The sequence below is a fragment of the Malurus melanocephalus genome, unplaced genomic scaffold, assembly GCF_030028575.1.
Source record: "Malurus melanocephalus ecotype Western Australia unplaced genomic scaffold, MMel_1.1 scaffold_59, whole genome shotgun sequence".
NCBI lineage: Eukaryota > Metazoa > Chordata > Aves > Passeriformes > Maluridae > Malurus > Malurus melanocephalus.
This window is the reverse complement of record NW_026623291.1, coordinates 636,163-660,181: the sequence shown is the minus strand read 5'-3', so window position 1 is coordinate 660,181 and position 24,019 is coordinate 636,163. Positions and strand designations below refer to the sequence as shown.

The window sequence follows — 24,019 nt, the reverse complement described above, 5'->3', positions numbered from 1 at the left end:
TGGCCGCTGGCACTCACCGCCCACATTGTTTTTGTAGGTGTTGTACATCTCTTTGACGCGGCGGTAGCGGAACGCCAATTTCCTCATCCAGTCCACTCCGCCGTGAACCCCCGAGCCCAGGCAGAGGCTGGMGCTGGCGCTGGAACTGTGGAAGCCATCCGCAGAGAAGTTATACGTGCTGGGAAAGGCAGGAGGGAAGGGGAGAGCTCAGTGTAATGACAGCCTGCACAGGGCCAGCAGGGAGGGGAAACAGCTCAAATGAAATGTGGAGAAAAGCGGCAGCAGAGGCACACACRGGACACGCTGTGCTGAGCTGAAGTTCATCTTTAGCACAATTACCAGCACAGATCTAAAAAAATGTTCTGTTCCTGCACCAATTTCTCACAATAATCACCCATAAAACCACAAATTGCAAAGCTCTATATGAGTTCTGCACATTTCATTCCTGTCCCTTTACCATGACTGTGCAGGCAATGCTTTGGGAAAAGCAGATGGAATTGTACAGAACGTTCTGTGAACATGAAAACCTACCTTACATAGGTAACAGAAATGTTTGGTGCAGTTTTGGCACAAATATCTGCAAGGACCTGGCATAGCAAGGTCCAACTCCTCACTACTAAGCCTTCACTATGGACTGGACCGTGGGAAACCTCTCAGTCTGGTTCTGAAGCATTTTGGCGACAGCTGTGATAAATGTCTGGCCAAATCATATCAGAAACCCGTGTGGTCTGACTGGAGCTCAACCAGATTTAGATATATCTCCCAGAATGGTTCAAAGCTCAGCACAGTCAGGGCCTGACAGAAGGCACAGGCACAATAATGTGAGAAAGAGAGCTCTGTATTTGTGTGTGCCTGATAAATGGAGACAGCACGGAGCCAGGAGGGACAGAATGCATGTCTGAGAATCACTGACCAGCCTTTGCTTTTCCACATGGCTGGGACTGCCTGACCTGCAGCTTCCAGCCTGGGAGATCCCATACCTTAGATCTTGACCATTATCATCTGATGACACATCATCTATGTGGATCTGGTCACAGTCCTGAGAAACATGAAAAAAATACAGTGGTGAGTAGATGTTGTGGAAAAAAAAAAAAAACCCTGAAATAATGTAATGCAAAATTAAGTGTAATATTAAGGAGATAAAATCTTACATATTGCTAGTATTGTAGTCTAACCAGTCAATTGTTTGCAACAAGTATCACTTGCACAAAATATGAGCAGACAGAGGTTGTGTGTGAGATCTGCTGTTATCTAAGGGCACAACAGCTCTTGAATAACACAGCAAGTGGAACTCCTTCCTAAGCCAACAGCAGGGAGAGAGATGCTTGTGTTTCAGCCAGGAAAGCTGTGTTTTCTCTACTCTGTATGCACCATAAGGCAGAGAATTGGCAGCCTTTCCCCCTGYGAGAATACTGCTTTGGACAGGAGGTGTATACCCACATAATTACAGGGGAGAGGATCTGTCCCAGAGAGATTTCCAGAGACGCCTGTCCTGCTGGTGTTTTCTCAGTCTGTTCTGAGGGGGCTGAGCTTCCTTTGATGTGCAGGGAAGCTGGGCTGAAGCACTGAAGGAAACACTCTTTCACTGCCCCAGCCACAGACAGAGCTGAGGGAGAATGTAATGAGGAAATCTGTGCACAGGAAATTTAACCAGAATATCTACTTGGAGCTCAGCCCGCATCAAGTATGTGYTCTAGATCTTATCTTCCAAAATTCTTCAGTGTTCAAATGGTGGAGGCCCTGCCTCAAAAATGTCAGAAATGTTATTCCTTTGGTTTCCTTCCCAGCCTCAGCATTAAGATTAGAAAGAGGAAAACTGGGAAGCTTTCCCCCACCACCTTAACTCTCCTTTCTCCATGAGCCTTGCAGGTGAGAACAGAACAGAAAGCCTGCAAGCTGATGRACACTATCTTTTGTTTTGGTTGATTTTTCAACAGAAGTGAGAGCTGTGACACTTGGTACCACAGGGCTCTGAAGTCAGAACAATTACAGCTAAAAAAGGTGCAGCAATTCTGCAGCAATTCTTCACCACTTCAGTGTTCTGTAAACCACAGAATTTGTTTTACCTTCCTTACGCAATTATGAGTTTGATTAATTACTTTAAACAAGACCCTTCCAAAAAATGAAATATCCCCAAACAAGTAACCAAACTTGCTATCAAAGGCAAAACATGACAGATAGTTCTTGTCCATAATAATGAGATTTTCTGCAGTGTTTTAGATAATTCTCAAAAAGACACACAATTGCATTTTGYTCCCATCTCATCAGCCCTCTTACTAACCCATTGCTGGAGTGTATATTGGTGTACGCACTTGGAGCCAAGCAGCTGAAGAGCAGATCTCTGCTGCACCTCTCTCTCTCTCCTCCAACCCAATCATGTTTTTAAGAAATCTCCCAAATTCTGTAGTGAACCACGCTGGGGTAACACCGATGCAGCCCACTCCCCCTGGGCTGTGCGACGCGGGGCGTTCAGTCAGGGGAAAGGCATTTGTGGAGAGATCTGCTTTCCTCATTTGTGAATGGATTGTTCTGTACACTGGGGTGTGACAACAGCAGCTATCACATTTCTGACTCAATAAAACACCCTGACACTGGCTGAGACGCTACCTCATAGCCCGGCTGAGCTCTCGAGTTACGGGGAACTCGGGGACCGCAGCCACCACCGCTCCGAGCTCACCGCTCCCTTACAGACTCATTTCTCATCCTTGCAGCATTTCCTTGAAACCTCAGCSAGTGGGAATCAAAGCTGGGTGTCTGGGCTGCTGAAAGGGAGGRGATGGTTCCAGTGGAAGGCTGTGATGGGGACATGGACCGGATTTCACAGCTGCTGATGTTTTAAGYTGATATTCCAGGATCTCTGAGTGTGATGTGCAGCTCTGCAGCTCTGGGCACTGATCTGGGGTCACTCTTGGGGTGTCTCTGGGTGCTACACAACCTCTCTCCCGGTGGAAGCAAATCCTTGACCCACATGTAAAGGAGCCTGAGCTGTTTGAAATGGCTCTGCTGGCTTGGAGAAAGCCTCTGCTGCCTCCTTGTGAAATACAGGGCTCCTGAGCACACACAGAGCAACTCCTGTTACCCTACACATTCCCTCTAAATATTCTCAAGRAATGTCTTGTGCAAGTATGAGAACAACATACACACAAATGCACACAAATTCTATCTGTGGATCAGGACTGTGACAGAGATTTTCAAACATCTCATGGATTCACTGATCTTGCATCCTTCATTAGGTGGGGGTTAATAACAGCTCCCARAAAACAAAACCTCCAGGGATGGCTCTGAAAGGGAGCAACTTGTAAACACACTAATCTCCTYRTTAGTTAATTCCTCACCCCGTTGTYAGTTCTCCTGTCTTTAAAATACCTGTTTTCCAGGGTTTTAGACAGTAATATCTCCAGAGGAAATGGGGGTGCAAGGTGCTAATCTTTAGCCAGCATTGTACTGTGAACAAAAAGGCATCTGGGGAAAAAAAAAAGTACAACCTGGAAAGCCCAGAGTKTGTATTTTAACTTCACTGCGATTTGTAATCTTGGGTAAGTTCTTTTCTCTCCAATTTCACAAAAGGGGAGCAGAGAGGGAGAATAACTCCTGTCARGTGAATATTTGCTGATAACATTGTGCAACATGACCAGAGCCTTTTGTGCACACCTTGCATGGCTCACATTTGCAGGCTGCAGGGATTTCATCTGCCTGGGACACTTGACTTGCTGACAGAGAATCCCTTTCTGTAAAAAGACTGAAATTTTTTAGTAGGAGCCTAAGACTTGCCCAGTCTGGAAGACCTGCCCTGGGGACCAGCAATCAGCCTCCTCCCATACAAGGTTTGGGGTGAATCAGCTGGAACTTGGCCTCAGCACCAGGAGAGGATGGGCTGAAGCAGGATGGMTCTGAACAGATCCATCTGAATCCATCTGCTGGTTCAGCTTTGCACACATCCATTCCCATTCCCAAGCAAAGCCAAAATGCATTCAGCTAATGCATCCAGGAAACAGTTACCTGAAWCCCTTCTGGGCAGATCCTAAGAAAAGATAAAGCCCTGGCTAACCAGAGTTTCAGAATATTTTTTTTTAACAGGAAAAAGGGAGCATTCCAGYTCAGGCTCCTCCCTCAGACTCTGAAACCATTTTTTTTGCTATGATGGGACATCACATCCTCACCAGACTAAGGAGGGTCAYACAAATGCACCAAGGGCTGTGCAARCCTTGCTSTATCTGTGGACAAGTGCTTTGTCCTCATCAGACCCCTCTTGGGAATCCTTTAAAGGGCTCTGCACAGCACTGAAAACTACAGACAGCAGGATAAACCATTCCCCCGTGCTAAAGCAAAAGAATTGATTTCCTCATCCAACCTGCCTCTCTGGAGAGGATGTGCATCATTTCCTCCAGTTTTTTCCCCTTGTTCCATGCTCTGGTTAATTCAGGCTGCTGGATCCCCCAAAATATCTGAACTTGGCCATGGATTGTGTCAGAGAAACGTTTTGCTGWGTTTAACATCATCTGCTAAGAGAGCTCTTGCTTTGGTTAGAATTGGGCAATGACCCCACTGCTGTCTGAACCACAGCTCCTCCTCACACTGTGCCCCAGCACAGAAGATGGGCAGAGATTATTTCTGCACAGTTTTAGCTCATTTTGTCCTGCACAGGCCAGTGCTGCACCACATGATGGTGCTAATGTATATGGTAATGCTTGTGGGTCTCAGCTGAATCTGTTTCTGTGCTCTTTTTCACCAGTTCCTTTTTCCATTTTTAAGAATGTAATTCCCTACATTTTTTAAGCCTAGTGCTCAGTGATGTATGATCCTTAAATATCACTCTGTGAATACACAAAGCTGACTTTTATTTATCATCCTAAATGAAGGAGTTGGGTGGGTAACTCTGGATGACTCTGTTGCTGCAAATTCTTCCAAACTGACATGGCTTTTTTGGAAAGTAAAATTCTGTTAAGGAACATTTACTTTYCTTGAATTCTCCATCATCCCTCAATTTTTCATTGAAAAGGCTCAGCTAAAACCAAACCACCAGTGCCAAAGCTGTTACTGACTGATAAATGTGCATAATTTGAACAAGGCCAGACAATTTGCTGCTTCATTTAAAGTTTTAGAGCAGTAAGTGARAAAAGGAGGAAAGTTATTTTAAAAGTGGTCGTTCTTGCAAAACTCTAGAAACGCAGAGGGGCTTTGRAGGGTGGCTTTGTGCAGGACATGGAGCTTTGTTGTATCACATACTGAGATCTGATAGGTGAAAGGTGAATTACCACTACTTAAATASTGCCCTGGGCTCCTAAAAAGGAGCTTTTTTTTTTTCTTTTCCCTAAGAGAAAGATATTTTACTTTGTACTTTCTGTGCCCTCATCATAAACTCCCTCTGTGAAAAAGTTAAAAGAAGAAAAATCTGTCAGTTCAGGTGGTTGTCTTTGAAAGGAAATAAAAACTCTCAGCAAGTGAAASCTCAGGACTGCCAGGAGCCAGGTGGCAGGAAAGGTTGTACCTCCCCTAACACAGGGGACCACACTGCAATTAAACAGTGAAGGAACCAGAAATTCCCGCTGAACTCCTCAGGCACAGAAAAAGTTCTCTCCTTTCATTTGACACAGAAACAAATTCTTCCTTTTTCAAGTGAAGAAAAAATAATAATAAAAAAAAAAAGACCATAGAAGCCTGCCCAGGGATGCCAGGTTTTTTTGCTCCAAATGCCTCAAAGCAGAGTTGTGATTCCAAGGTGCCCACAGCACAACCCTCCCTTACTCTGTCCATGATCCATTCAGACTCTGTGTCCTGACTGCAAATGCCAACAAACTTTCATTATTGCTGTGCAGCTGGTTCCCAGCAGCTGAGAGAAATCTGCTAGCAGCATCACTTTGCTTGAATTTTACCCCATATCCAAAAGGATTTTTGTTTTGCATAAGAAAYAGTCAGGTCTAACCATGCCACAAACAGGAAGGGTTCTTCCCTCTGTTGAAATTCCAGAGTTTCATCSTGCAGTATTCCTGAGCTTGAGCAGACCTCCTGCTCTGTCTGTGTGTAACAGAAGCTCCTCAAGAACAGAGGAACCTTTTCAAAACCTCTGCATTGGCTCACAGCTAATTCCTGCCTGCCCCCATAGGAGCTATGCTAATTTAGCTTAATAAAATTATTAAACACAACATTTCAGGAGAAACAGCAACCATGTTCTCATTATTACATTTAATAAACCTGCAAAAAGCCATTGTTTACTATGTTTTTAGAAAAAAATTCCCAAACAGAACAGAGGTGTCAAAGGACAGTGAGGATGCTTCCAATAAGCCACCTAAGGTCCATTTCTTTGGGGTCAAAAATCAAAAGTTTCTTGGCCAAAACCCCCAAGTTTGTAGACCACACGCAAATGATGAGAGAGAGGGAGATGTTAAATAAAAGAAGCAGTTACATACCTCCAGGTCATTAAAGAACAGATGTGTATCTGCAAGGTTGAAGATCATTTCTTCCATCATGAGACCTATCCGCACAGACGTTGTGGTGTCCTGTTGGGGGAAAATCAGGTTTTCTTCCATTAATTTCTTTTTTTTTTTGGGGGAGGTGGAAGGAAGGTGGGAAATCTTAGGCCAAACACAGGATCTACACATTCCTATTTCTCAAGATATATTTATTAAAGTAATTTTATTTCCCATGTTTTTCAACATTAACATGATTTTCCCATCCTTTTGTTCTCCTCGATAAACAAATTCTGTTCTTTGAAGGATGTCTGATTCACCACAAACAGCCCACACACTTCAGATGATAAAAAGATCCTTTAAACACCTGAAACTATGTAAGAATTGCTTCAGTAGGTTAGACAGAAAATTGATTTCCAGTAGTATCTTTAGTGAACAGTTTGGGGTAGTTATCCTGCCTTGTCCTTCAAACCAGCCATTCCATCCCACTGAAGCTGCCTCCTAATTTAACAATTTCAGCAGAGCTAAAACAGCCCCATTCCACCATGCAAACCCCAACAGCTTCCTGAAAGGGAAGGACAAGATGCAGAAATTCTGGCTGCCTGCAGCATTTTTAAATCATGCTTTTTTAACAATTGAATGTCAASATGAACGTGCTGGCAGCTCTGAACTTTCTCACACCAAGATGCTGCTCCCACCAACATCAGTGACAAAGCATTTAGTCAGTTCCCCTGGAAAAGGATGAGGCCACCTGCAGCTCTACTTAAGGGTGTTTGGTTAATTCATTCTAAAAAATTAATATTTTTCCCAGCTGAGACACCACTGAGCCCATGAAAGGGCTGTCACTTCATTGTCTCACCAAGCCAGCAGGACAACAACCCCTCCTGCCCCAAAACAACCAACCTTGTTCCTAAACCCACAGCAAGAGCACAGAAATGCACTGATGCAAACAAAGTCACCAGCAGCACATTTTCTTATTCATTAAATACTTAAAAATACAAGTAAAATAACCTTTTAATTTGATAAACMGTCATAGCTCAAAAGCATTGTGCCTGTTCAAACTAAGCAACAACAGACAACTTGGAAAAAACTCACATTCCCACAACAGAATTACTTTTTTTTTTTGTTAATTCATCTTCAATAAGTCAGGGATCTCTCCCCTTGATGTATAAATCTGCCTTGCTTTATCGTGATGTGTGACACACTTAAACACAGCCCCTACTCTAATTTTCTGCAGATTTCTGTGGAGCCCTGTTCTTGTATGACAGGACAGTRATGGATTGACTGAGGAGCTCTAACAGGGAGCACAATGTTGGGAGGATGAGCACATTTCAATCAACCTTTGAGGCAGATGCTGTTGACATGGATGGTGTTCTACACACCAAGCTAATTATTACACATTCTTAGTGAAGCTCTCTTTAATTAGAGCAGAATGGCTGTGGTTTCAGCCATGTGTGTGACTCACAAGCACTGTGCCCATTAAAGAGAAGYTCTGTCATGTTTAAACATGATTGTTGCTCTCCCAGAAACAAGGGCACTGTCTCTGGGCAAAAAGGAAAAAAACTTCAGGCTCACCTTGAATATGTCTCTGATTTTAAACCCTGAACCTGCTCCCCTGAAGAGGCACAGGGACACAGGCCTAATCAGGATATTTGACTRTGGCCCCAGAGGAACAGCACTGAATCAAATTTTACTACCCAGGTGTAGTTACACGGGGGAACTGTTTTGAAGAAAATATGCCGCTAGGAAGAAATTATTTTGTAAAATAGTTTTTAATGAAGCAATTTATTTTTATACATTTCAAGGCTCATTAGCCTTTAAAACTCTTTCAGGAAATCTCATTGGTTGGTATCTGTCATTTATCCTCCAAGTTTTGTTTTAGCTTTATTGGTATTAATCACTAATGGGGAGTAGGAAACATTTCCACAGTGTATGAAGTTACCTTCTCCTAAACTAAACAATATGGAAACCAAACTGTAGACGAGAGAGGGGGAAAAAAAATCTTTCTCTTGAGATACAGAATATGATGGAATGAAAACAAAACAGAAAAATGCACTTTACCACCCAGAGGGGAAGTTGTTTGGGGAAATGATTTGGCATCACTGCTTCCACAGTACGGACATTTCCTCCTCAGCRAGGCACACTTCCAAGTTTTAAAGAGGCTGATAAAGTTGTCAGGCCAAGCAGCACTCCCAGTATGACAGAGGTGTCTAGAGGCTSGAGGCCAGGGTTCCTCCAGCAGTTATTTATTTATTGGCATTCCTGTAGCATCCAGAAGCACCAATGCCAGACCTGAACCTCACAGGCTGTACCCACCCCGAGGAAAAACAGTGGCTACAGCTGTCAGTTCAAATATGAACAAACAGGAAAATGAGGCTGACAGGAAAGCATCAGAATGACAGAGGTGTATCCAAATTCTCTGCACTGCGTGTAAATAATCTGAAAGATATTGATGGAGTGCTCTTCCTAGGCACAGAAATCCTGTGCCACTGAAGGCCATTTCTGTGCTGCCCGTGGTGCTGTGGACTCTCAGAGCYTCTGCTGGAGCAGTGTGAGCTCAGCAGAGCCATGCAGGGTTACCAGTGATCCCTGCTGACCTGTCCTGATGGAGGAAAAGCTCACCCAGCAGCCCTGGGAATGAGCCAAATCAGCCAATGCTTCCTGGTGCATGAAAGCCCAAGGACCACAGACAGCTTGAAATCAAATCTCCTCCAGGAACCACTTTTTACAGTGAAAACAGATTAATCTAAAAACTCAGCCCTCAGTGCTTGTTCAGTAACTTTAGAAGAGCCAGGTCCTCCCTCTGCTAATCTACGAGTCATGCTTTCACAAACAACGACAATGAGAGGCAGGGGTGGAAAACAGGCAATAAACTCCTTTTGTAAATAAAACTTCCAGCAGCACAGTGTATCCCCACCTCTGCCATGCTCCAATGGTGGAGTTTCCTTYGGGGTCAAAATTAAACAGCCCCACAAATTACTTTTGGTGTGAATCCCTGGTGCTCAGCCATGGCAGAGCAGGCGTTCCTGATCCTCCTGTGCCCATCCTGAAGAGCTTCTTCCCTTTTCCAGGAGCTGCACAGAAACCTGCACTGCTGAAGGTCCTGGCTCTACCTCCACAGCAGAATTGAGTCACGCTCAAATTCACCTCCAGCATCCTCCCAAAAGGCTCTGCACTAAAACCACGTCCCCACCGATCTCCTGCACCACGGAGATTGATTTTTCATACRCTGCTCACACTTGCCCTGCCTAGAAAACGCATTAAAAAGACATGTATTTGTTAACACCTCAGCTAATCCCAGCTGCATGTCCACAGCCAGCCCTCCCTCCTCGCACACTGTAATTCTGAAAGGAAGAGGGAAGCAGATTTATCTCTGGCAATCTCTCAAGTGCAAGTCAGTCCTGCCTCCAACCYTGGATCCAAAGCCCTCTCCAAGCTCTGCCTTGCCCTGTTCAGACTTGCAGGCCATTAGCAAAGGGGCAAAGCTGGCTCCTCTGAGACAGATAACAAATCTGCCTCTTGTCTGACTCTGCTTCTCTTTTAGCAACGTGACAATTAACTCGACATTCAAATTGTCAGGGCAAAGTCATTCTGAGCGTGGATCTTGGATTCAGACACCATCACCTCCCTTAAAAAACCCACCAAAATAAAGCCCTGGTATTTAAAACTAATCAGTCCTTTYAAATCCCTGCCAAATACCTATTTATGCCGTGAGCAAATAATTACTTTTCTACAAGGAAGAAAGTATTAATTAAGAGTATTCATCAGACTCCTATTCTATAGGGTTTATCTGCCACAGGTGTCAGCCAGAGGTGAGAGACGGATTAGGATACAATCAAGGGCCTTCCAAGTTAAATCTCCTCCTTGTGGTTATCTGTTAATAACAAAGTTGTCACCAAAAGAAAGAATTTAATAGTTTAAATTGGGTTTAATTACTTGGAAACGCCTGGAAAATGGACCAGCTTGGTTGTAGCATTAAAAAAAATAATAATCAAAAAAATCAAAGATACAAATACCAAGGCCACATGTTTGAACAAAAAGAGTCTGTGAGAATAATCATCCTTTCGTCGTAACATTTTATACCTTGATCAAAACTTGAGACATGAACAAGACTTTCCCATAATAATGGGAAATTAGCTATGTGTATGAGTTCTAGTTCAAGTAAATCCATGTCTTTTTCAAGAAAAACCACATTTCACTCTTTTCCTAACTRCACCTAAGTAGCTTAGCTTGCAATTTTATCTTTTTAATAACACAGGCTACAGCCASACTGAGCCTCTCAGAGCTTTCCCAGAGAGACTGGGCATTTGTGAGAAAAATTGTTTAAAGTAACAAAAGGATTTCAGGAGCTAAAACCCATTTTAAAAGCRACTGACTGAASGGACCACACTTCAGAWTTTTTTGWAAAARATCATCCCTGTTCAAACAGAATCTCTCAGTTTTTCAGAGTCCAAMYTTYTYTYCCACCAAAATAAAGACATGGTTTGTGTAAAAATTGACACATCCAGGTTYATTAGGAACTATGCTCAGAGATAGGCAGCAATGCCCACACTAATTTATCCTGAACCCATAAAGCCTGAAGTGGATTCCAGTCCTGTGGRAATACTGTACTTAAATGCAGGTTAAAGCTGGGCCACAATGCTCTAGGATAAATGGGAATTATTTTTATTTAGTAAYACGAAAGATTCATGACCAAAAACCTACAAATAATTTCTTTTTACTATAYATGGCACGCATTTCAGAAAAGGGAGGGGAATTTAAACCAAATTAATCTTCATTTCCTTCCCCTCAACACAGGAAAGTCACTGTATTTCTCTACGAAAGCCTGTGATAGCCCTGTGAAAAACAYGAAACTTCTGGAAAGCTTGGTGGAAACACATCACAGAGCATAATCCCCAGCACAGTGACATATTYTGCACATGCAGCTTTCTAAAACAAGCCATGTCCCTTTGGTTCTTTTAACTTTTCCCTTTAAAACTCCAGTCCTGATCCAGGTWTTGGCGAGCAGCGCTCGTTTAATAACCCACCATTGTTTCTGACATCTATTTAATGTCCAAAATAATCCCTTAACAGGTCCAAATGTACACTCCCTGCTCTGCTAAGCTCTGGGACAAGGGGTTACATCCCCAGGAGCTCAGAGCATCTCCCATGCCCTCATCCCACCCACTGATTGGGGTTTGCTGCTGCTGCTCCTCATCAGCAGGCACGGATGATAAACACAGATGTTTGCTCCCGAAATACACATCTGAAAWAATCAAAATGGCTGGAATTATTTACTCCCTCCCCTCCAATAATGAACTCAATAATTGATATAGCAGCATGTCTAAAGTAACAGACGGCTTTATTACCTGCAGTGATTGAATGCTTTTTTAATTTAACTTAAAAAGGCATTAAACACAAGGTTTAGCCTCCAGTGGGTAAAAAAATCTCCAACTTCCTCAGAAAATCCTTTCCAAATTGTATTCATCTTGACTTAATCCATGATCTACTGAGTGAATTAGGCTCTATTTGTTTTGAAAATCTATTTTATGGAGTTCCAAGGACTGTGTTTTCCTTAGGAAGGGCTTATTCTGCCTTTCTGACCGGGATCCTGCTAGCAGCCCTCAGCATCGGCCTCTGCAGGTTTTTAACRTCCCAAGGTGCCCCACACATATGACTAACAAAATGTAAATAAACACAGCTGAGCCAGTAAGAAATTGGAAGGTTTTCTCATTAAAGAAATAAAATAAACAGATGTCCTTAAGCACTTTGGCTCATGTTTGTCAAAGGAATGGAAAACTCTCAGATGTTTGAACAGCAGTCGTGATATAAGGCCACATCTCAAGCGAGAGGAGAAGAAAAAAAGCGATGCCCTGGCACTTAGAATTAACTAATAGTTCTCAGGGGAGGCCGCTTTTGATTTGAACCTTAGCAACTTCTACAAATAGTTTTTAACAGCCGAGCAATAAAATGGGGTTTTATTCCTTCTCAGTTTGTAAAGCAGTAAAGGACAGAGTCGGCCATTAGGAGCATGAATCACCAGCAGATTTGATTAAATCCCCATGGTGTTTCAATCAGGCCCTGGCTTTGGGGTCCTGTGAGAGAACAAAGCAGGGAAAAGCACAAGCTACTTGAAGCATTCAGTGAAAGCAGGGAAGAAAAAATAAAATTTAAAAAAAATCAAACCCAGGGGTTTACAAGGATCTCAAGTAGAGCCAAGAAGGAACTTTTCAATGATTTTTTTTTTTAAATTGGAAATTATAATTCATTTACAGGAAAACTYTTTATAAGAACATATAACAGCCAGTGAAACTTCTGAGGAATTAAGGTTTCTTAGATCCACAACATCATTTCTGGTGAGAACAAGACARTCCAGTTCACAGCCAGCACACAGCAGCTATGACATTTGTTTCAATGCTTGAAAATCGTGTTTATGTCCTGTCCTCAATTGGACTGAGCAGAAACTTTTGCCCCTCTGTCCAAAAGGTCCTGAGCTCCTGTTATSATTGGTGGAACCTCTCCTGGGTCASTGCAAGTCTCTCATCAGAGAGGCAGAGCCCATGTCTGCACAGGCTGGAAATCTGAGTGCATGTCCCACCCCACCCACCTGACTGCTCACAGCCTGAGCCAACCTCATGGTGCCACTGCTGAAACACAAAAGCATTAAAAAAACCTGTCTGTCACACAAAATCAGCCTGTACTGCACACAAGCAGCTCTGAGGCTGACTGGAAACCCTCAGTGGATGCAGACTGGCTGCTCCAGGTACAGCAACCCCACAGCCCCAGCTCCCAGGACAGACACAGCATCACACACAGGTTGGGATGCAGCTTTTGGAGTGCCTTTTATTGTCACCCTATGGCTGATGACTGCAATCCATGGGCTACAGCAAAGAGTTTGGGAAGAGAAGGGGCTAGGCTATTCATTCATGCTTCAACCTTCAGAAAATTTTGTGTTTTAACTGCTATTGATGCTGTGGGCAAATTATTTTCGAATTATCTCCCAGTGCCCTGAGGAGCCCATATGTATGACAAGAAACACAGAGAAAACAGGAATTCCACATGAAGTCAGTCGTTAAAGATGCATTGAGGTTATCAACCATTAATAACAAGAACTTTTGTGAGTTACTTTTCCCCCTTTTTTTCATTTTTCCACTCATTTTTTGGACAGCTCCCTACAGCTGCCATCACCAAAGAAGGGGCAACACACACAACCATTTGAGATTTGGTAGCTACAGAACACAGGAGTTTAGACCCAAATCTCTGAAACTGTGGATGCTGTTCCTCCTCTCATCTTTCCAGAAAAATCAGCCCAGAAAGAGGTGTTATTCTTCAGCTCAATAAACTGCACAGACTAATTCTGTGAGCACCTGCAGCTCCCCAGTGCAAGACACAGGATGATACTGGGACACAAATCCTGGCCTGGGGATGGTCAGGATCACATAAACTGACACCTTTTCTGGAGGAAGACACAGTGAGCCAAGATCTCCATCACTGAGCTTTAACTATAAGCATGTCTAATTACAGGCATGTGAATTGTTTATGGAGAATTTCAGTTTTGATACTTAATTTACTTCGAGATTAACACTTCCTGTGCTACTGAAGTAAGAGATTCTGAAAYTATTAACCTCTGGCTGCTTCACTTGTACTTGGTAAGTTTTGAATTGAGAATTTTAACAGTTTCCAGGACACCCTGCTGTATTTCCCTCTTGGTTTAAGGTCTATTCCAAAGCCCACCAAAGCCTCTGGTTGTCTTTGGATCAAGCCACTAGCCTGTAATACTTTTACAACACAACCACTCCCCTTACAGAACAGCCCTGAGGAATTCAATACTGATGAATCAAATGAACTGCAAAGAAAAACGTCCTACAAAAGTTTCTCAACAATAATTTAACAGAAAAGGTGATTCACCCTTTTAAAGAAATATTCCTGTTTACATCATTCTTTAAATAAGTACAAAGGAGAACAGCCAACAGAAGCCCTCACAGTGGAGATTCTCAGCAGGTGAAGGCATCTGCTCAGAGGTTCTGTGCTGGGACAAAGTCAGCCCATTGAGGGAATCCTCCACATGAATTCAGCAGCCCGTACCCCAGGCCAAGCCTGACCACAGAGCAGATCTGCACAGCCCAAGTTTGTTTCCTGATCCTGCCTAATTCTCTCTGGTGTTTGGAGGCAGTAGGTTTGAGCTCACACACGTACACCTCGTTTGTTATGTTCCCTGGGAAAAGTAACCACTTCAATTACCTGGTACAACATGGGCCTGAATAAATCCCTGCCTGGAAACACGTGCTGGGTTTTCAGAGGGTGCTGGTACAAGTGTCAGCAGCATTCCAAGGGCTGCAGTAGACTTCCACACCACAAACACCATTTTATACCCTTTACAACTGCGCACATCTAACGGTGAACAATAAATCTATCTCACTAATTACACATTCAGCTTGTTATAACCATCGTAAAAAAGTACAGCTGGTAAAGCCATGAAATGATGTCAAATCATATTTTCTGCTTTCTACAGAGAAGCTGGGTTATTTTCCAGTCTCCTGGTGAAGCTGAGTGCTCAAAGCCATGTGTGCAAACAGCTGCCAACTAGGTCATCCACCTTTAATTAGGTAATGATATTGTCTTTTTTCTTACCCATTTAAAAATGTTTGACATTCTGTAATTCAAAGTGACTTGGGTGTTTATCATGAAAAGCTGCCTTAGGAAGAAATTGAAGCATGTGGTAGTAAATCCAAAAGCCAGTGTTTTCTCCGTAACAGCCAAGTTCAGGCTGTTCAGCCACAGAGTTGTTTTAAAAAATGGAATTGCCTGTATTTCAAAGGGGGGTATCTAAAGTATGGGTAGYTAGATATGCTTTTGAAACCCCCTTAGAAATGTGAGCTTCAGCAGCTATGTGGGAAGCAGAGCCAGTTCTTCATGGCAACCTAGACTGGGGAACACAAAATCTCTTAAAAAGTTGTCTGAGATTTCTGAGATTCRTAAGAAAACACTGCTCTGACAGAGTGTTATCTCCTCCAGGCTGGGGTTAATGCTCCCTGGCTCTGGATGCTCTGTCTTGCAGAAGACACACACTGAAAGCAGCAGCTGAACAACACAAGCTTTGGAAAAACAAGGGGCTTCTTGCAACATGAAAGGGAGGTAAATGAAATTTTCACATGTTCAGAGGAAATACCACAGGACACATTTACACAAATATGTCTGAATAAAATGGGCAGCATCTGTTTGAAAAGCTGTCTCATTAGCTGCCCCCACAGTTCCCGACACAATTTGGCTGGACAAGCAGTAATGCTAAAAAAATTAAATTTTACCTTCCCATATCTGGATGCAAAGGTTCCCGTGAGTAAGGAGTGAAAAATAATTATCGTCTCATCCAAATCCCACACAAACACACGCTGTGATGACAGATGGGGTGGAAAAAAGAAATATAGTTACATATTAAGCAATTGCAAGAACAGGTTCAGTCAGGAAATGTGTCCTGTTGGACTAGAGGTTTTTAAGATCTCAAGCCATTTGGAGCACTGACTGTAGATGTTCTGTGAAAGCAGGCAAAATGAAACATCAGGAATTTTGGAACTGTGTGTGTGCTGGCCATCCCAAGAGCCTGCTCTCCTAACAACCACAGAAATCCCCTGGTGCCTATCAAGTCAGGGAACAAAACAATCAGACTTACAAAAAGCCCAAAGGGAAAAAAAAGTGTACATATGAAGAACAGTTTGAGATGTTGATAACACAGAAATTGAGCAACTGTTTTGACTATCCCCGCCTGCAGGTTCCAGTTGTATTACTAATTTTATTCTGTCTCTGGGATTTGCTAATAGAGGCAACTGTTMATCTGTGCTGGACTTACCAAAGGAWTTTAAATTAAAGTTATTACCTCAATCTCACTGTCAGCAGTAGGGGAAGGATCGTTGCTTCTTTTTGAGCGGGCTCGTACCTTGCCATCTGACCCTCTGTGATGTCTGTCTGTTTCTATATCTTTTGCTGGTGTTGTTGAATATTCCCCTATTAGGAAAGGAAATTCCATTGTAAACTTAAATTKTGCAATGTGTCATTGTAATTAAAGCACAAAACCTTTTAATGGAAAGGAACAGAAAACACCATGAGAAAATCTTACTCTTTTCACATCAATAGCTAACAGTGTTCGAGAAATAAGATTGAACTCCTAAGAGTTGTTAAGACAATTTCAAAGATCACCMAACCTGCATATATAAAATTTTACAAAGGACATGTCACTCCAAAAACCTTATCAAATCTTTCACTGGAAAGAAAAAAAACTTAAGGAATTTTACTCCTCCCCATTCTTTTCAAAGACAGAAATTAGAAAGGCAATGGAAACAGAATCCAAAGCCAATTACACTTCTGAACTTTTTTTCTTTTCAAAGAGAAGTTTGGTTTTGGTTTTGTTTTTTTTTTTTAATCTGATGAATGCTCATGATTAAAAGTATACTTTCAACAGCAACTTTTCTTCAAAAATAACTGRGACCAGACAGTTAAAAGTAAACTTCCCATGTATAAAGTATCTGTTTTGATTGGCTGGAGTTTCMTAGACCTGTCTGGGTTTCACTTACCTTACATTACAAATCCTTTTCAAACRTATTTTTCTTTACACCTTGCTAAGCTGTGGCCTCTGCAACTTCCTAGAATAACCACACTCTTCTTCAGAGAAGCTGGGACTGTGCCTAACAACCCCTTCTGAAATCATCCTTTCTCAAAAAGGCTGAGATAAGATCTAAGGAACGGAAAATCCTCCAACTGCTTTTAGAGCAGTCTGTGATCACGTCTTTTTAAAAAACAATACTGGTTTATTTTTCTTCTAGAGCAGCGACAGATGTTCAGATTTGTTTGGTAAAGCAGCAGACCTTCAGTGGGTGTGTACTGTGACCATGCACAAAGCGTGGGGTGTTTTATAYAAATGTTATTGCACACCAATGAAAACTCGTAGGGAGGTGATATCTGAAGATTGTTCTTGAACAGGACACTGGGGATCATAATTCACCAGTAATTCCATAAACTACTTAAGCTTTACAAAAGTTCAAAAATTAAGTGTTCAAAGAGAGGCCACAAATTCTGAAGCTTTTTTTTTTTTTTTGGATTTGGAATTCATCCTGAACTTTCAAATTAGACACACAGTTTGTGTAGATTTTTTTAAAGGGGGTCTTTCTCTTGATGTACTGGCTTATGAATGCACATATTACATGTTGTTGTAAGAGGTGAATATAATCCTCCACAGAGATGTGGGCTAAAAGGTCATCATGAGGAAAGTGAGAATTTTCCAGAGCATGGCTTTGTTTTGAATCCACTGCTATCCATGTTAGCTCTCAGTACTGATCCGGGGTTGGTTTGTTATTAATTTATCTTTAACGACCTTAGAGGAGATCATGAAAAAAACACAGGATGGTTTCAGAGATCTTGGATGTTCTAATCTCTTCCCAAACCCCTGTGTAAGGAGAACAAGTTAACTTGTTAAATGCTAGAAAATCTGAGTTAATCATGTAAATATCCCTATTTTAAAAATCCAACAATACAATAAACAAGCAATACAATCRTGTCTCCAGATGGCTGAGGCTGCCAGCCTGGAAAAAGGAGAAATGCACCTACCAGAGAGGGATTCTGTGCTCTGGCTGCTGATGTTGTGGGAGGACTCCTGCAGGGAGTAGGTGGAGGTGGGGATGGCAGAGGGGCTGATGCTGTTGGCAGACACGTACGGGGAGTTGTAGGATGAGCTGTAATACTGCGAGTACTGGCTCTGGGGGAAGCTGGGGTACGATGAATATTCCTTGGAGGGAAAAGAGAAACATCTGAATCACATGTAAAAGGGTTTCTCACACAAACAAGGCACCACAAAAATTGTGTTACTTGTGCATGCAGCAGATCGTGTCTCAGGGATATTTCACTACAGAACTGTATTTAATTCACTTAGGAAATCACATTTCTGCTTATCCCAAATATACTCCTGTTTTATTATGACTGACTAACCAACAGGAGGTCACAAATATGGCAAATTCTGCTTTTTTTTTTTTAACACGACTTTAGTTATCAGTGCTGACACATTTTGTACAGAGTTTAATAATTTTATATAAGAGTGAAGTAGAGCATCTTTCTGAAAAGGGACATGATGGAACCCATAATCTCTGTAAGCAACAAAACACCTAAGAAACTGCAAGAACGGAATGAGTAACTGGATGAGGGAAGGAGCAAAACAGGCTGCATTTTCCCACGATCAGCAGTATTTTCTGATCAGCTGTTAGGCGAAAAAATGAAAAGAAAATAGCAATTGTTTTGCAGCAATGYTCACAACAGTCTGCCCAACTATCTCAGCAATAAAGAAATGCCTGAGTGATTGGCCCTACCTACAGAAAAATGAATTAAAATATGAGGTACCAGAGACGTTGGGGAGCTGAGGTATCACAAAACCCTCTGTCTTTATTTGAAATCTCCCAAACAAACCCATACCAGTAATCGTTGCCTGTTTTATGGGTTTTTTTTGCGACAAGCAGGATGCTGTAAATCTTATAAAATGTATCTCCAAACAATCAAAGCACAAAAGGTTTAATTTGTTTCTTTTTGTTTTATTTGCAACTCCTGCACTTGTCCACTGATTTGCTTTTCCAGATAGAGAACTGCTCATGCTCTGGGCATTGTCTTTCAGCAAAAGGCTTTTATTTCCTCAGAAATGATAATTAGTCTCTGGCATTAAACAAAATTAAATCATAAACAGTCTTTAGAAAGACTAAGAGCACTTTCCTGCTTAACAGCTTACATCTTWGTCTGTGACACAGCTATTTCATTAACTTTCAGTCACCAGGGAGCTCTCAAGAACAAAGACTCAAATTGTCATTAGAACAATTAGACTGAAAAGAAATGAGATAATTTCATTGTYTTCTCCTACAGAATATTACAGAATAATGAAAAAAGCCCAACTTTCCCCCTCCCCTTTTTATGTAACCTCCATAATTCAATCCAATGCACTTCTATCAGCAAATGCTGGTGTTTTAAACCCAAACTGAAGCAACAATGAAATTGCCCCCCGTTGTCATTAAAAACAGAACCCAACAAYCACCCTGCAAACAAGGAACTGAAATGATGGGCCAACCAAAATACATTTTCTGGGACCTTGTTTGGTCCAAACAAGGAGAGCCATTTGCTACTGAAAAACATCTGTCTTGTGTGTGTGCCTGTTTATTTACACACACATTTATCGAGGTATCTGAGGCGTGGAGCTCATGGACAGGTGTGTTCCCAAAGAGGGAAGGGCTCAGATGGCTCTGTACCCACCAGGGCCTGCCAACAGCTCCTTCACACTGCTCAGATTTACTGCAGACAGCATTACAGAGGCCATCCCCTCCAGAGAGGATGGACAACAGAGCTGGAAGTTGTGAGATGGCAGAAGAACAATGAACTCTTGGCACTGCCACAGCAGAAAGTCAGAGACTGCCAGGGCACCCTCCTCCTGCAAGGGCTGTGCCCTGTGCATTCCTGAGACACATCCTAAAATTAATCAAGGTATCCTGGAGTCCAGCAGACAGGCACGAGGAGTAGGGCAGAATGGTGTTCAGCAAAATATAAAGCAACACCTTCCTTAAATATATGTGAATACTAAAATAATGTATGTGAATACTAAAATAATGTATGTGAATACTAAAATAATGTATGTGAACACTAAAATAATGTATGTGAACACTAAAATAAACTCTGATTCATAGATCTTCAAGTGTCTAGAGGAAGTGACGAGATTGCCAGCAAGAGAAGCTGAACTGTACCTGATGCACGGCACCGAATCCTGCAGAATTTGTCAGGCCATTGGCTCCCTGGTAAATCCCTGTTGTGCCTAAGGGAAAGAATACCACAGTCATAAGACACATCAAAAAATCAAAGTAACAGGATGTGTTAATGCAAATCATTTCCAAGAGGAAGTAAAGTACCAGCTCACTAGAAAAAAACATGGGACAAATCTGAGGCTGCAAAGACTTTGGGCTGTTACTGGGGTTTACTGACTGGAAGGCATTGATTACACACACTGAAACACTGATTCTGGGCTGGGAAACACAGCTGGAACACAAGGATCCCACCCAGATTTAAAATTCAGTTACTTCTTTTGACAATAAGTAATGGAACAGTATTTTTTATCTTCTCCTGTAGGAAAACCCCCTCAGATTACACACACATCCTCCCTCCCACATGTGCTGCTTCATGCATGGGTATATCCTGGCATCAGTCCTAATCAGTCAGGTTCCCAGGAATTTTTAGAGGAAAAATCTGTTGGYAGAGGCGTTGGTATTCTCAAGGTGAGAACAATATTGCTGAGATTTCTGGGACAGCAAGGAGCAATAAGATTTCTCCATCCTGGGATATTTGGAAGAGAAAGGATGGACATGGTTGTGTCCCAGACAAAGCAGCTGATGTTCAGCCAGGTGTCCTCAGCTGGAGGATGCACTACCACAACGATTTTGCTTAGAGAAGCAAATGCTCAGGTAAGACCTACAGGAATTGTCTTTCTTTGCCTCCCATCAGGGAAGTGGTAGGAGAGCTGTGAGCTTCTCATCCCCTCACAACTTCTAGCCTTGATTTAACCCCAYTCTCTGCTGGTTTTGATTTCAGTATTTTTAATTCCACACGGTAGGAGGTACAATTTTGGTGCTGCCTGGCTCACTGTACCCCACCAGGCCTTCAGCCTTTTTTTCACATCTGGCTTCTCACCACATGGATGACTTTGAGCAGGGCTGTTTTAACCATATGACACTCTGCACGTCCTCACGTGGCAGCCACTCTCCGAAGTTCCACTTGCTTGTTTTTATTTTAGGACACCAGATTAGCTGGGGCATGGACAGCTGAACAAACTCCACTSTGCCAAGTGCAGCTACAAAGCACATGCGCTGAGAAATAAATCTCAGGCCAAAAAGAAACAAGAGAGAGGACTCTGCCCTCCAGAACGAATTTRCTGCCACATGTGGTCTTTAAAAAGAAAACAGCAGGGAGGAGGAAGCAGAGAGCAGGTGAATGCCAGGTASCTGGAGGGCTGGGTGTCCCCAAGGTCCTGCCAGTGCAGGGGGCTCAGGTGGTGCCTCCTCCTGCCATTGATGCCTTGGGAACAGCTCTGGATCAGTGTCCAACCCCTCCTGCTTCCAACAATCCATATGGGGAGGGAGACTGCCCACAGCAGCATCCTGAACACAGCAACACCTTCAACTCTTGGCATTTCCCCACTTCCCACCCAGTTCAGGCTTCTGCAGGTTTTCCAAAAGTCACGGGAGATATTCCTGTGGTAACAGCATTTCTCACCATTGTGAAGGAGAGTAACAGAGCCCCAGTGCTTAGAGGCAAAAACAACTTTCACAGAAGACAAAACAGCTCTTGTACACCAGAGCTCAAAACAATACAGGGGGGAATTTTTGATTTTCCTAAACTGTCATTTAGAAACAATCCATCATCCTTTATTAAAGCTGTCAAGAGGGGGATGAGTTACCTCGAGGGACTCACGCTTTATGTGTAAATTGTGATGAGAACGTGTTTATTGCTACCTGCACACGATGCCTTAGCTTCCTGGTTTCCAAACAGTCAGGGAGAGTGGGAAAAATGAGAGATTGGCACAGTTGGGTTAAATTCACTCAGAACTTTGTATGGGTGTGAAGAGTGAGTGTGTCCATGCAACACAGGGCAGGTAAGTGAGCAGGGAGCAGAGGGCAGGAATGCAGGGATGAGAGGATGGGGAATGACTCCACAGCTTCCCCCAGTGCTCTGACTGGAGCCACTGCAGTGGGTTTTACACTCTGGGTTTGTAGAATGTATTTTTGCCACTTCAGCTGAGCTACCCAAGCTCAGGTGCCCCTAAAGGCCACTGCAGGCTGGCTCCCTCTGCCCAGGGGATTTTCCAAAGGAAGCACAGATTATTTACCTACACACCTAAATATTTGTGACAGTGCTTAAGAGTGGTGCTCCCTATAAACTGAAGTTCAACCTGGCAACTTTTCTCTTCTTCTGGCTCCTGTCATTGTGTTCTGACCACGGAGGAGAATCATCTCAGCACTGTTTGTCTAAACTGAGATCAAACACAACCTTTTTCTTGCCCTCCAGCAGTGCATTCAGAGATTTGAACCCCCTCCCCAGGCACATCTTGAGAGCTGCTAAGCTCAGTGTGCCTTGGCAGCTCAGTGTTACAGCAGAACAATTACAGATAAGGACACTGGAGACAACCAAAGTTAGTAAACACTTGGAATTTCTTCCCAGCTGAACAAGGATGAAAAAGTGGGAGAAAAAATACAAAAAAAAAAAAATTATCTGCATAGAAAAGGAAGTTCTTCAATACTCAGGTTCAGCAATATTTGTCCTGGGAGCTGCTATAGCTCAGGCCCTGTTCCACTTCACAGATTGCAGAGACCACATTTCCAATGATTACCCTCAGCTCAAAAGGCAGGAAAACAAACAAGTGCCACAGGCAATGGAGACAAAGACAAAACTTTTCTCTCCATAAACAGAGAATGAGGGCTGCTGGTCACAATTTCTGTGAGCAGCCTTGCAGAATTCAGCAGTTCAGAACACACACCAGAACCGGCCCCAAATGTCTGCTTTTCCTCCCTAAGTTGTTGATAGGAAATAAACACTTCCATAACAAAATGAATTCTGCCATGTACAATTTCAGTTTTGCATCTGTAAATTCTACACTCAAGAAAACGGAAAATTATCAACAGATATTGCACGATGGCTGGATCACTTAGCCCTATTCCCCWCAKAACCATTTTTTCTCCTCAAATAGCACCTCCCAGGTAACAGCACTTCTTGTAACATCAGAGAGACTGGAATGAAGTTTGAAAGTGGTGCTGTGTGGAATGGGGCACTCCTAGGAAGCCTCTTGGTAAGCAATGTAGATGAACACCTGGCCCCTCCCATTTCTGAGTGGATAATGCCCATTTCCACAGGATTTTTGCTTTCACACATATTTGCTTTTCTCCCCTGACCTCTGAAGACAGGACACCATCTCAAACTGAGGTTGGTTTTACATTTGCAGCACTGCAGAGGCGCGAGTGAGCGATTTGTTTCCATCTATCTTGGTAGCTCAGTGCCAAGTAATTGCATTCAAACTCCCTGCAAATCAGAAACAAGCCCAGGATCTCTCCCTCTGGATCTTCTCCATATGGAATATGGCTCACATCTGTGTTCAATCAAGCCAGTTGCTAAATGTCACAATGCCCTCATTCACAGGTAGCTTAAAGAACATTTAGCTCATAATAAAACAATCTGAACTCTAAAGTAGAGCAGCTCTTCAGATGTATGGTGCTGTGAGTGTTCCTGTAAAGTATTTCTATCACAAACACACTCAGAAACACAGAGAAACACTGCATGGAAGGCACCCACATGCCAGGCATATCCAGTGCCATGATTTTACCTTGATAAGTAGATGTGGCCCTTCTCTATGTGAGTGTCCAAGGGCAACATGTACAGAAAAACTCTTTGTGAGCTGATTGATGTTATATTCCTGCTTTCATACAGATGGATTTCATTTGCTATTTYCCTTTCATTCACTTTTTAATTCGAGCATTCCAAAAAAATCTATGCCATGGTCAATGATAATTTCAATGGTGCGTGATCTGGCCTGTGTTCCTGCAAAAACTTTCATTCCAGCTTCTCACCCTCTCAGTCTC

General features: G+C 42.7%; 1 protein-coding gene across 4 annotated transcripts in view; it reads right to left on the bottom strand.

The window, feature by feature from the left end:
• The window catches only part of EYA2 (EYA transcriptional coactivator and phosphatase 2), an 80,972-nt gene that overhangs the window by 5,913 nt on the left and 51,040 nt on the right, over positions 1 to 24,019 (bottom strand). For all 4 annotated transcript variants that reach the window (XM_057365950.1, XM_057365952.1, XM_057365953.1 and 1 more), the window contains 7 exons: positions 20,144 to 20,211; positions 17,982 to 18,159; positions 16,258 to 16,385; positions 15,692 to 15,775; positions 6,408 to 6,497; positions 981 to 1,039; positions 18 to 178 (listed from right to left, as the gene is read on the bottom strand). In XM_057365950.1, coding sequence (XP_057221933.1) covers positions 18 to 178; positions 981 to 1,039; positions 6,408 to 6,497; positions 15,692 to 15,775; positions 16,258 to 16,385; positions 17,982 to 18,159; positions 20,144 to 20,211 — 768 coding nt within the window. The remainder of the gene's footprint in view (positions 1 to 17; positions 179 to 980; positions 1,040 to 6,407; positions 6,498 to 15,691; positions 15,776 to 16,257; positions 16,386 to 17,981; positions 18,160 to 20,143; positions 20,212 to 24,019) is intronic.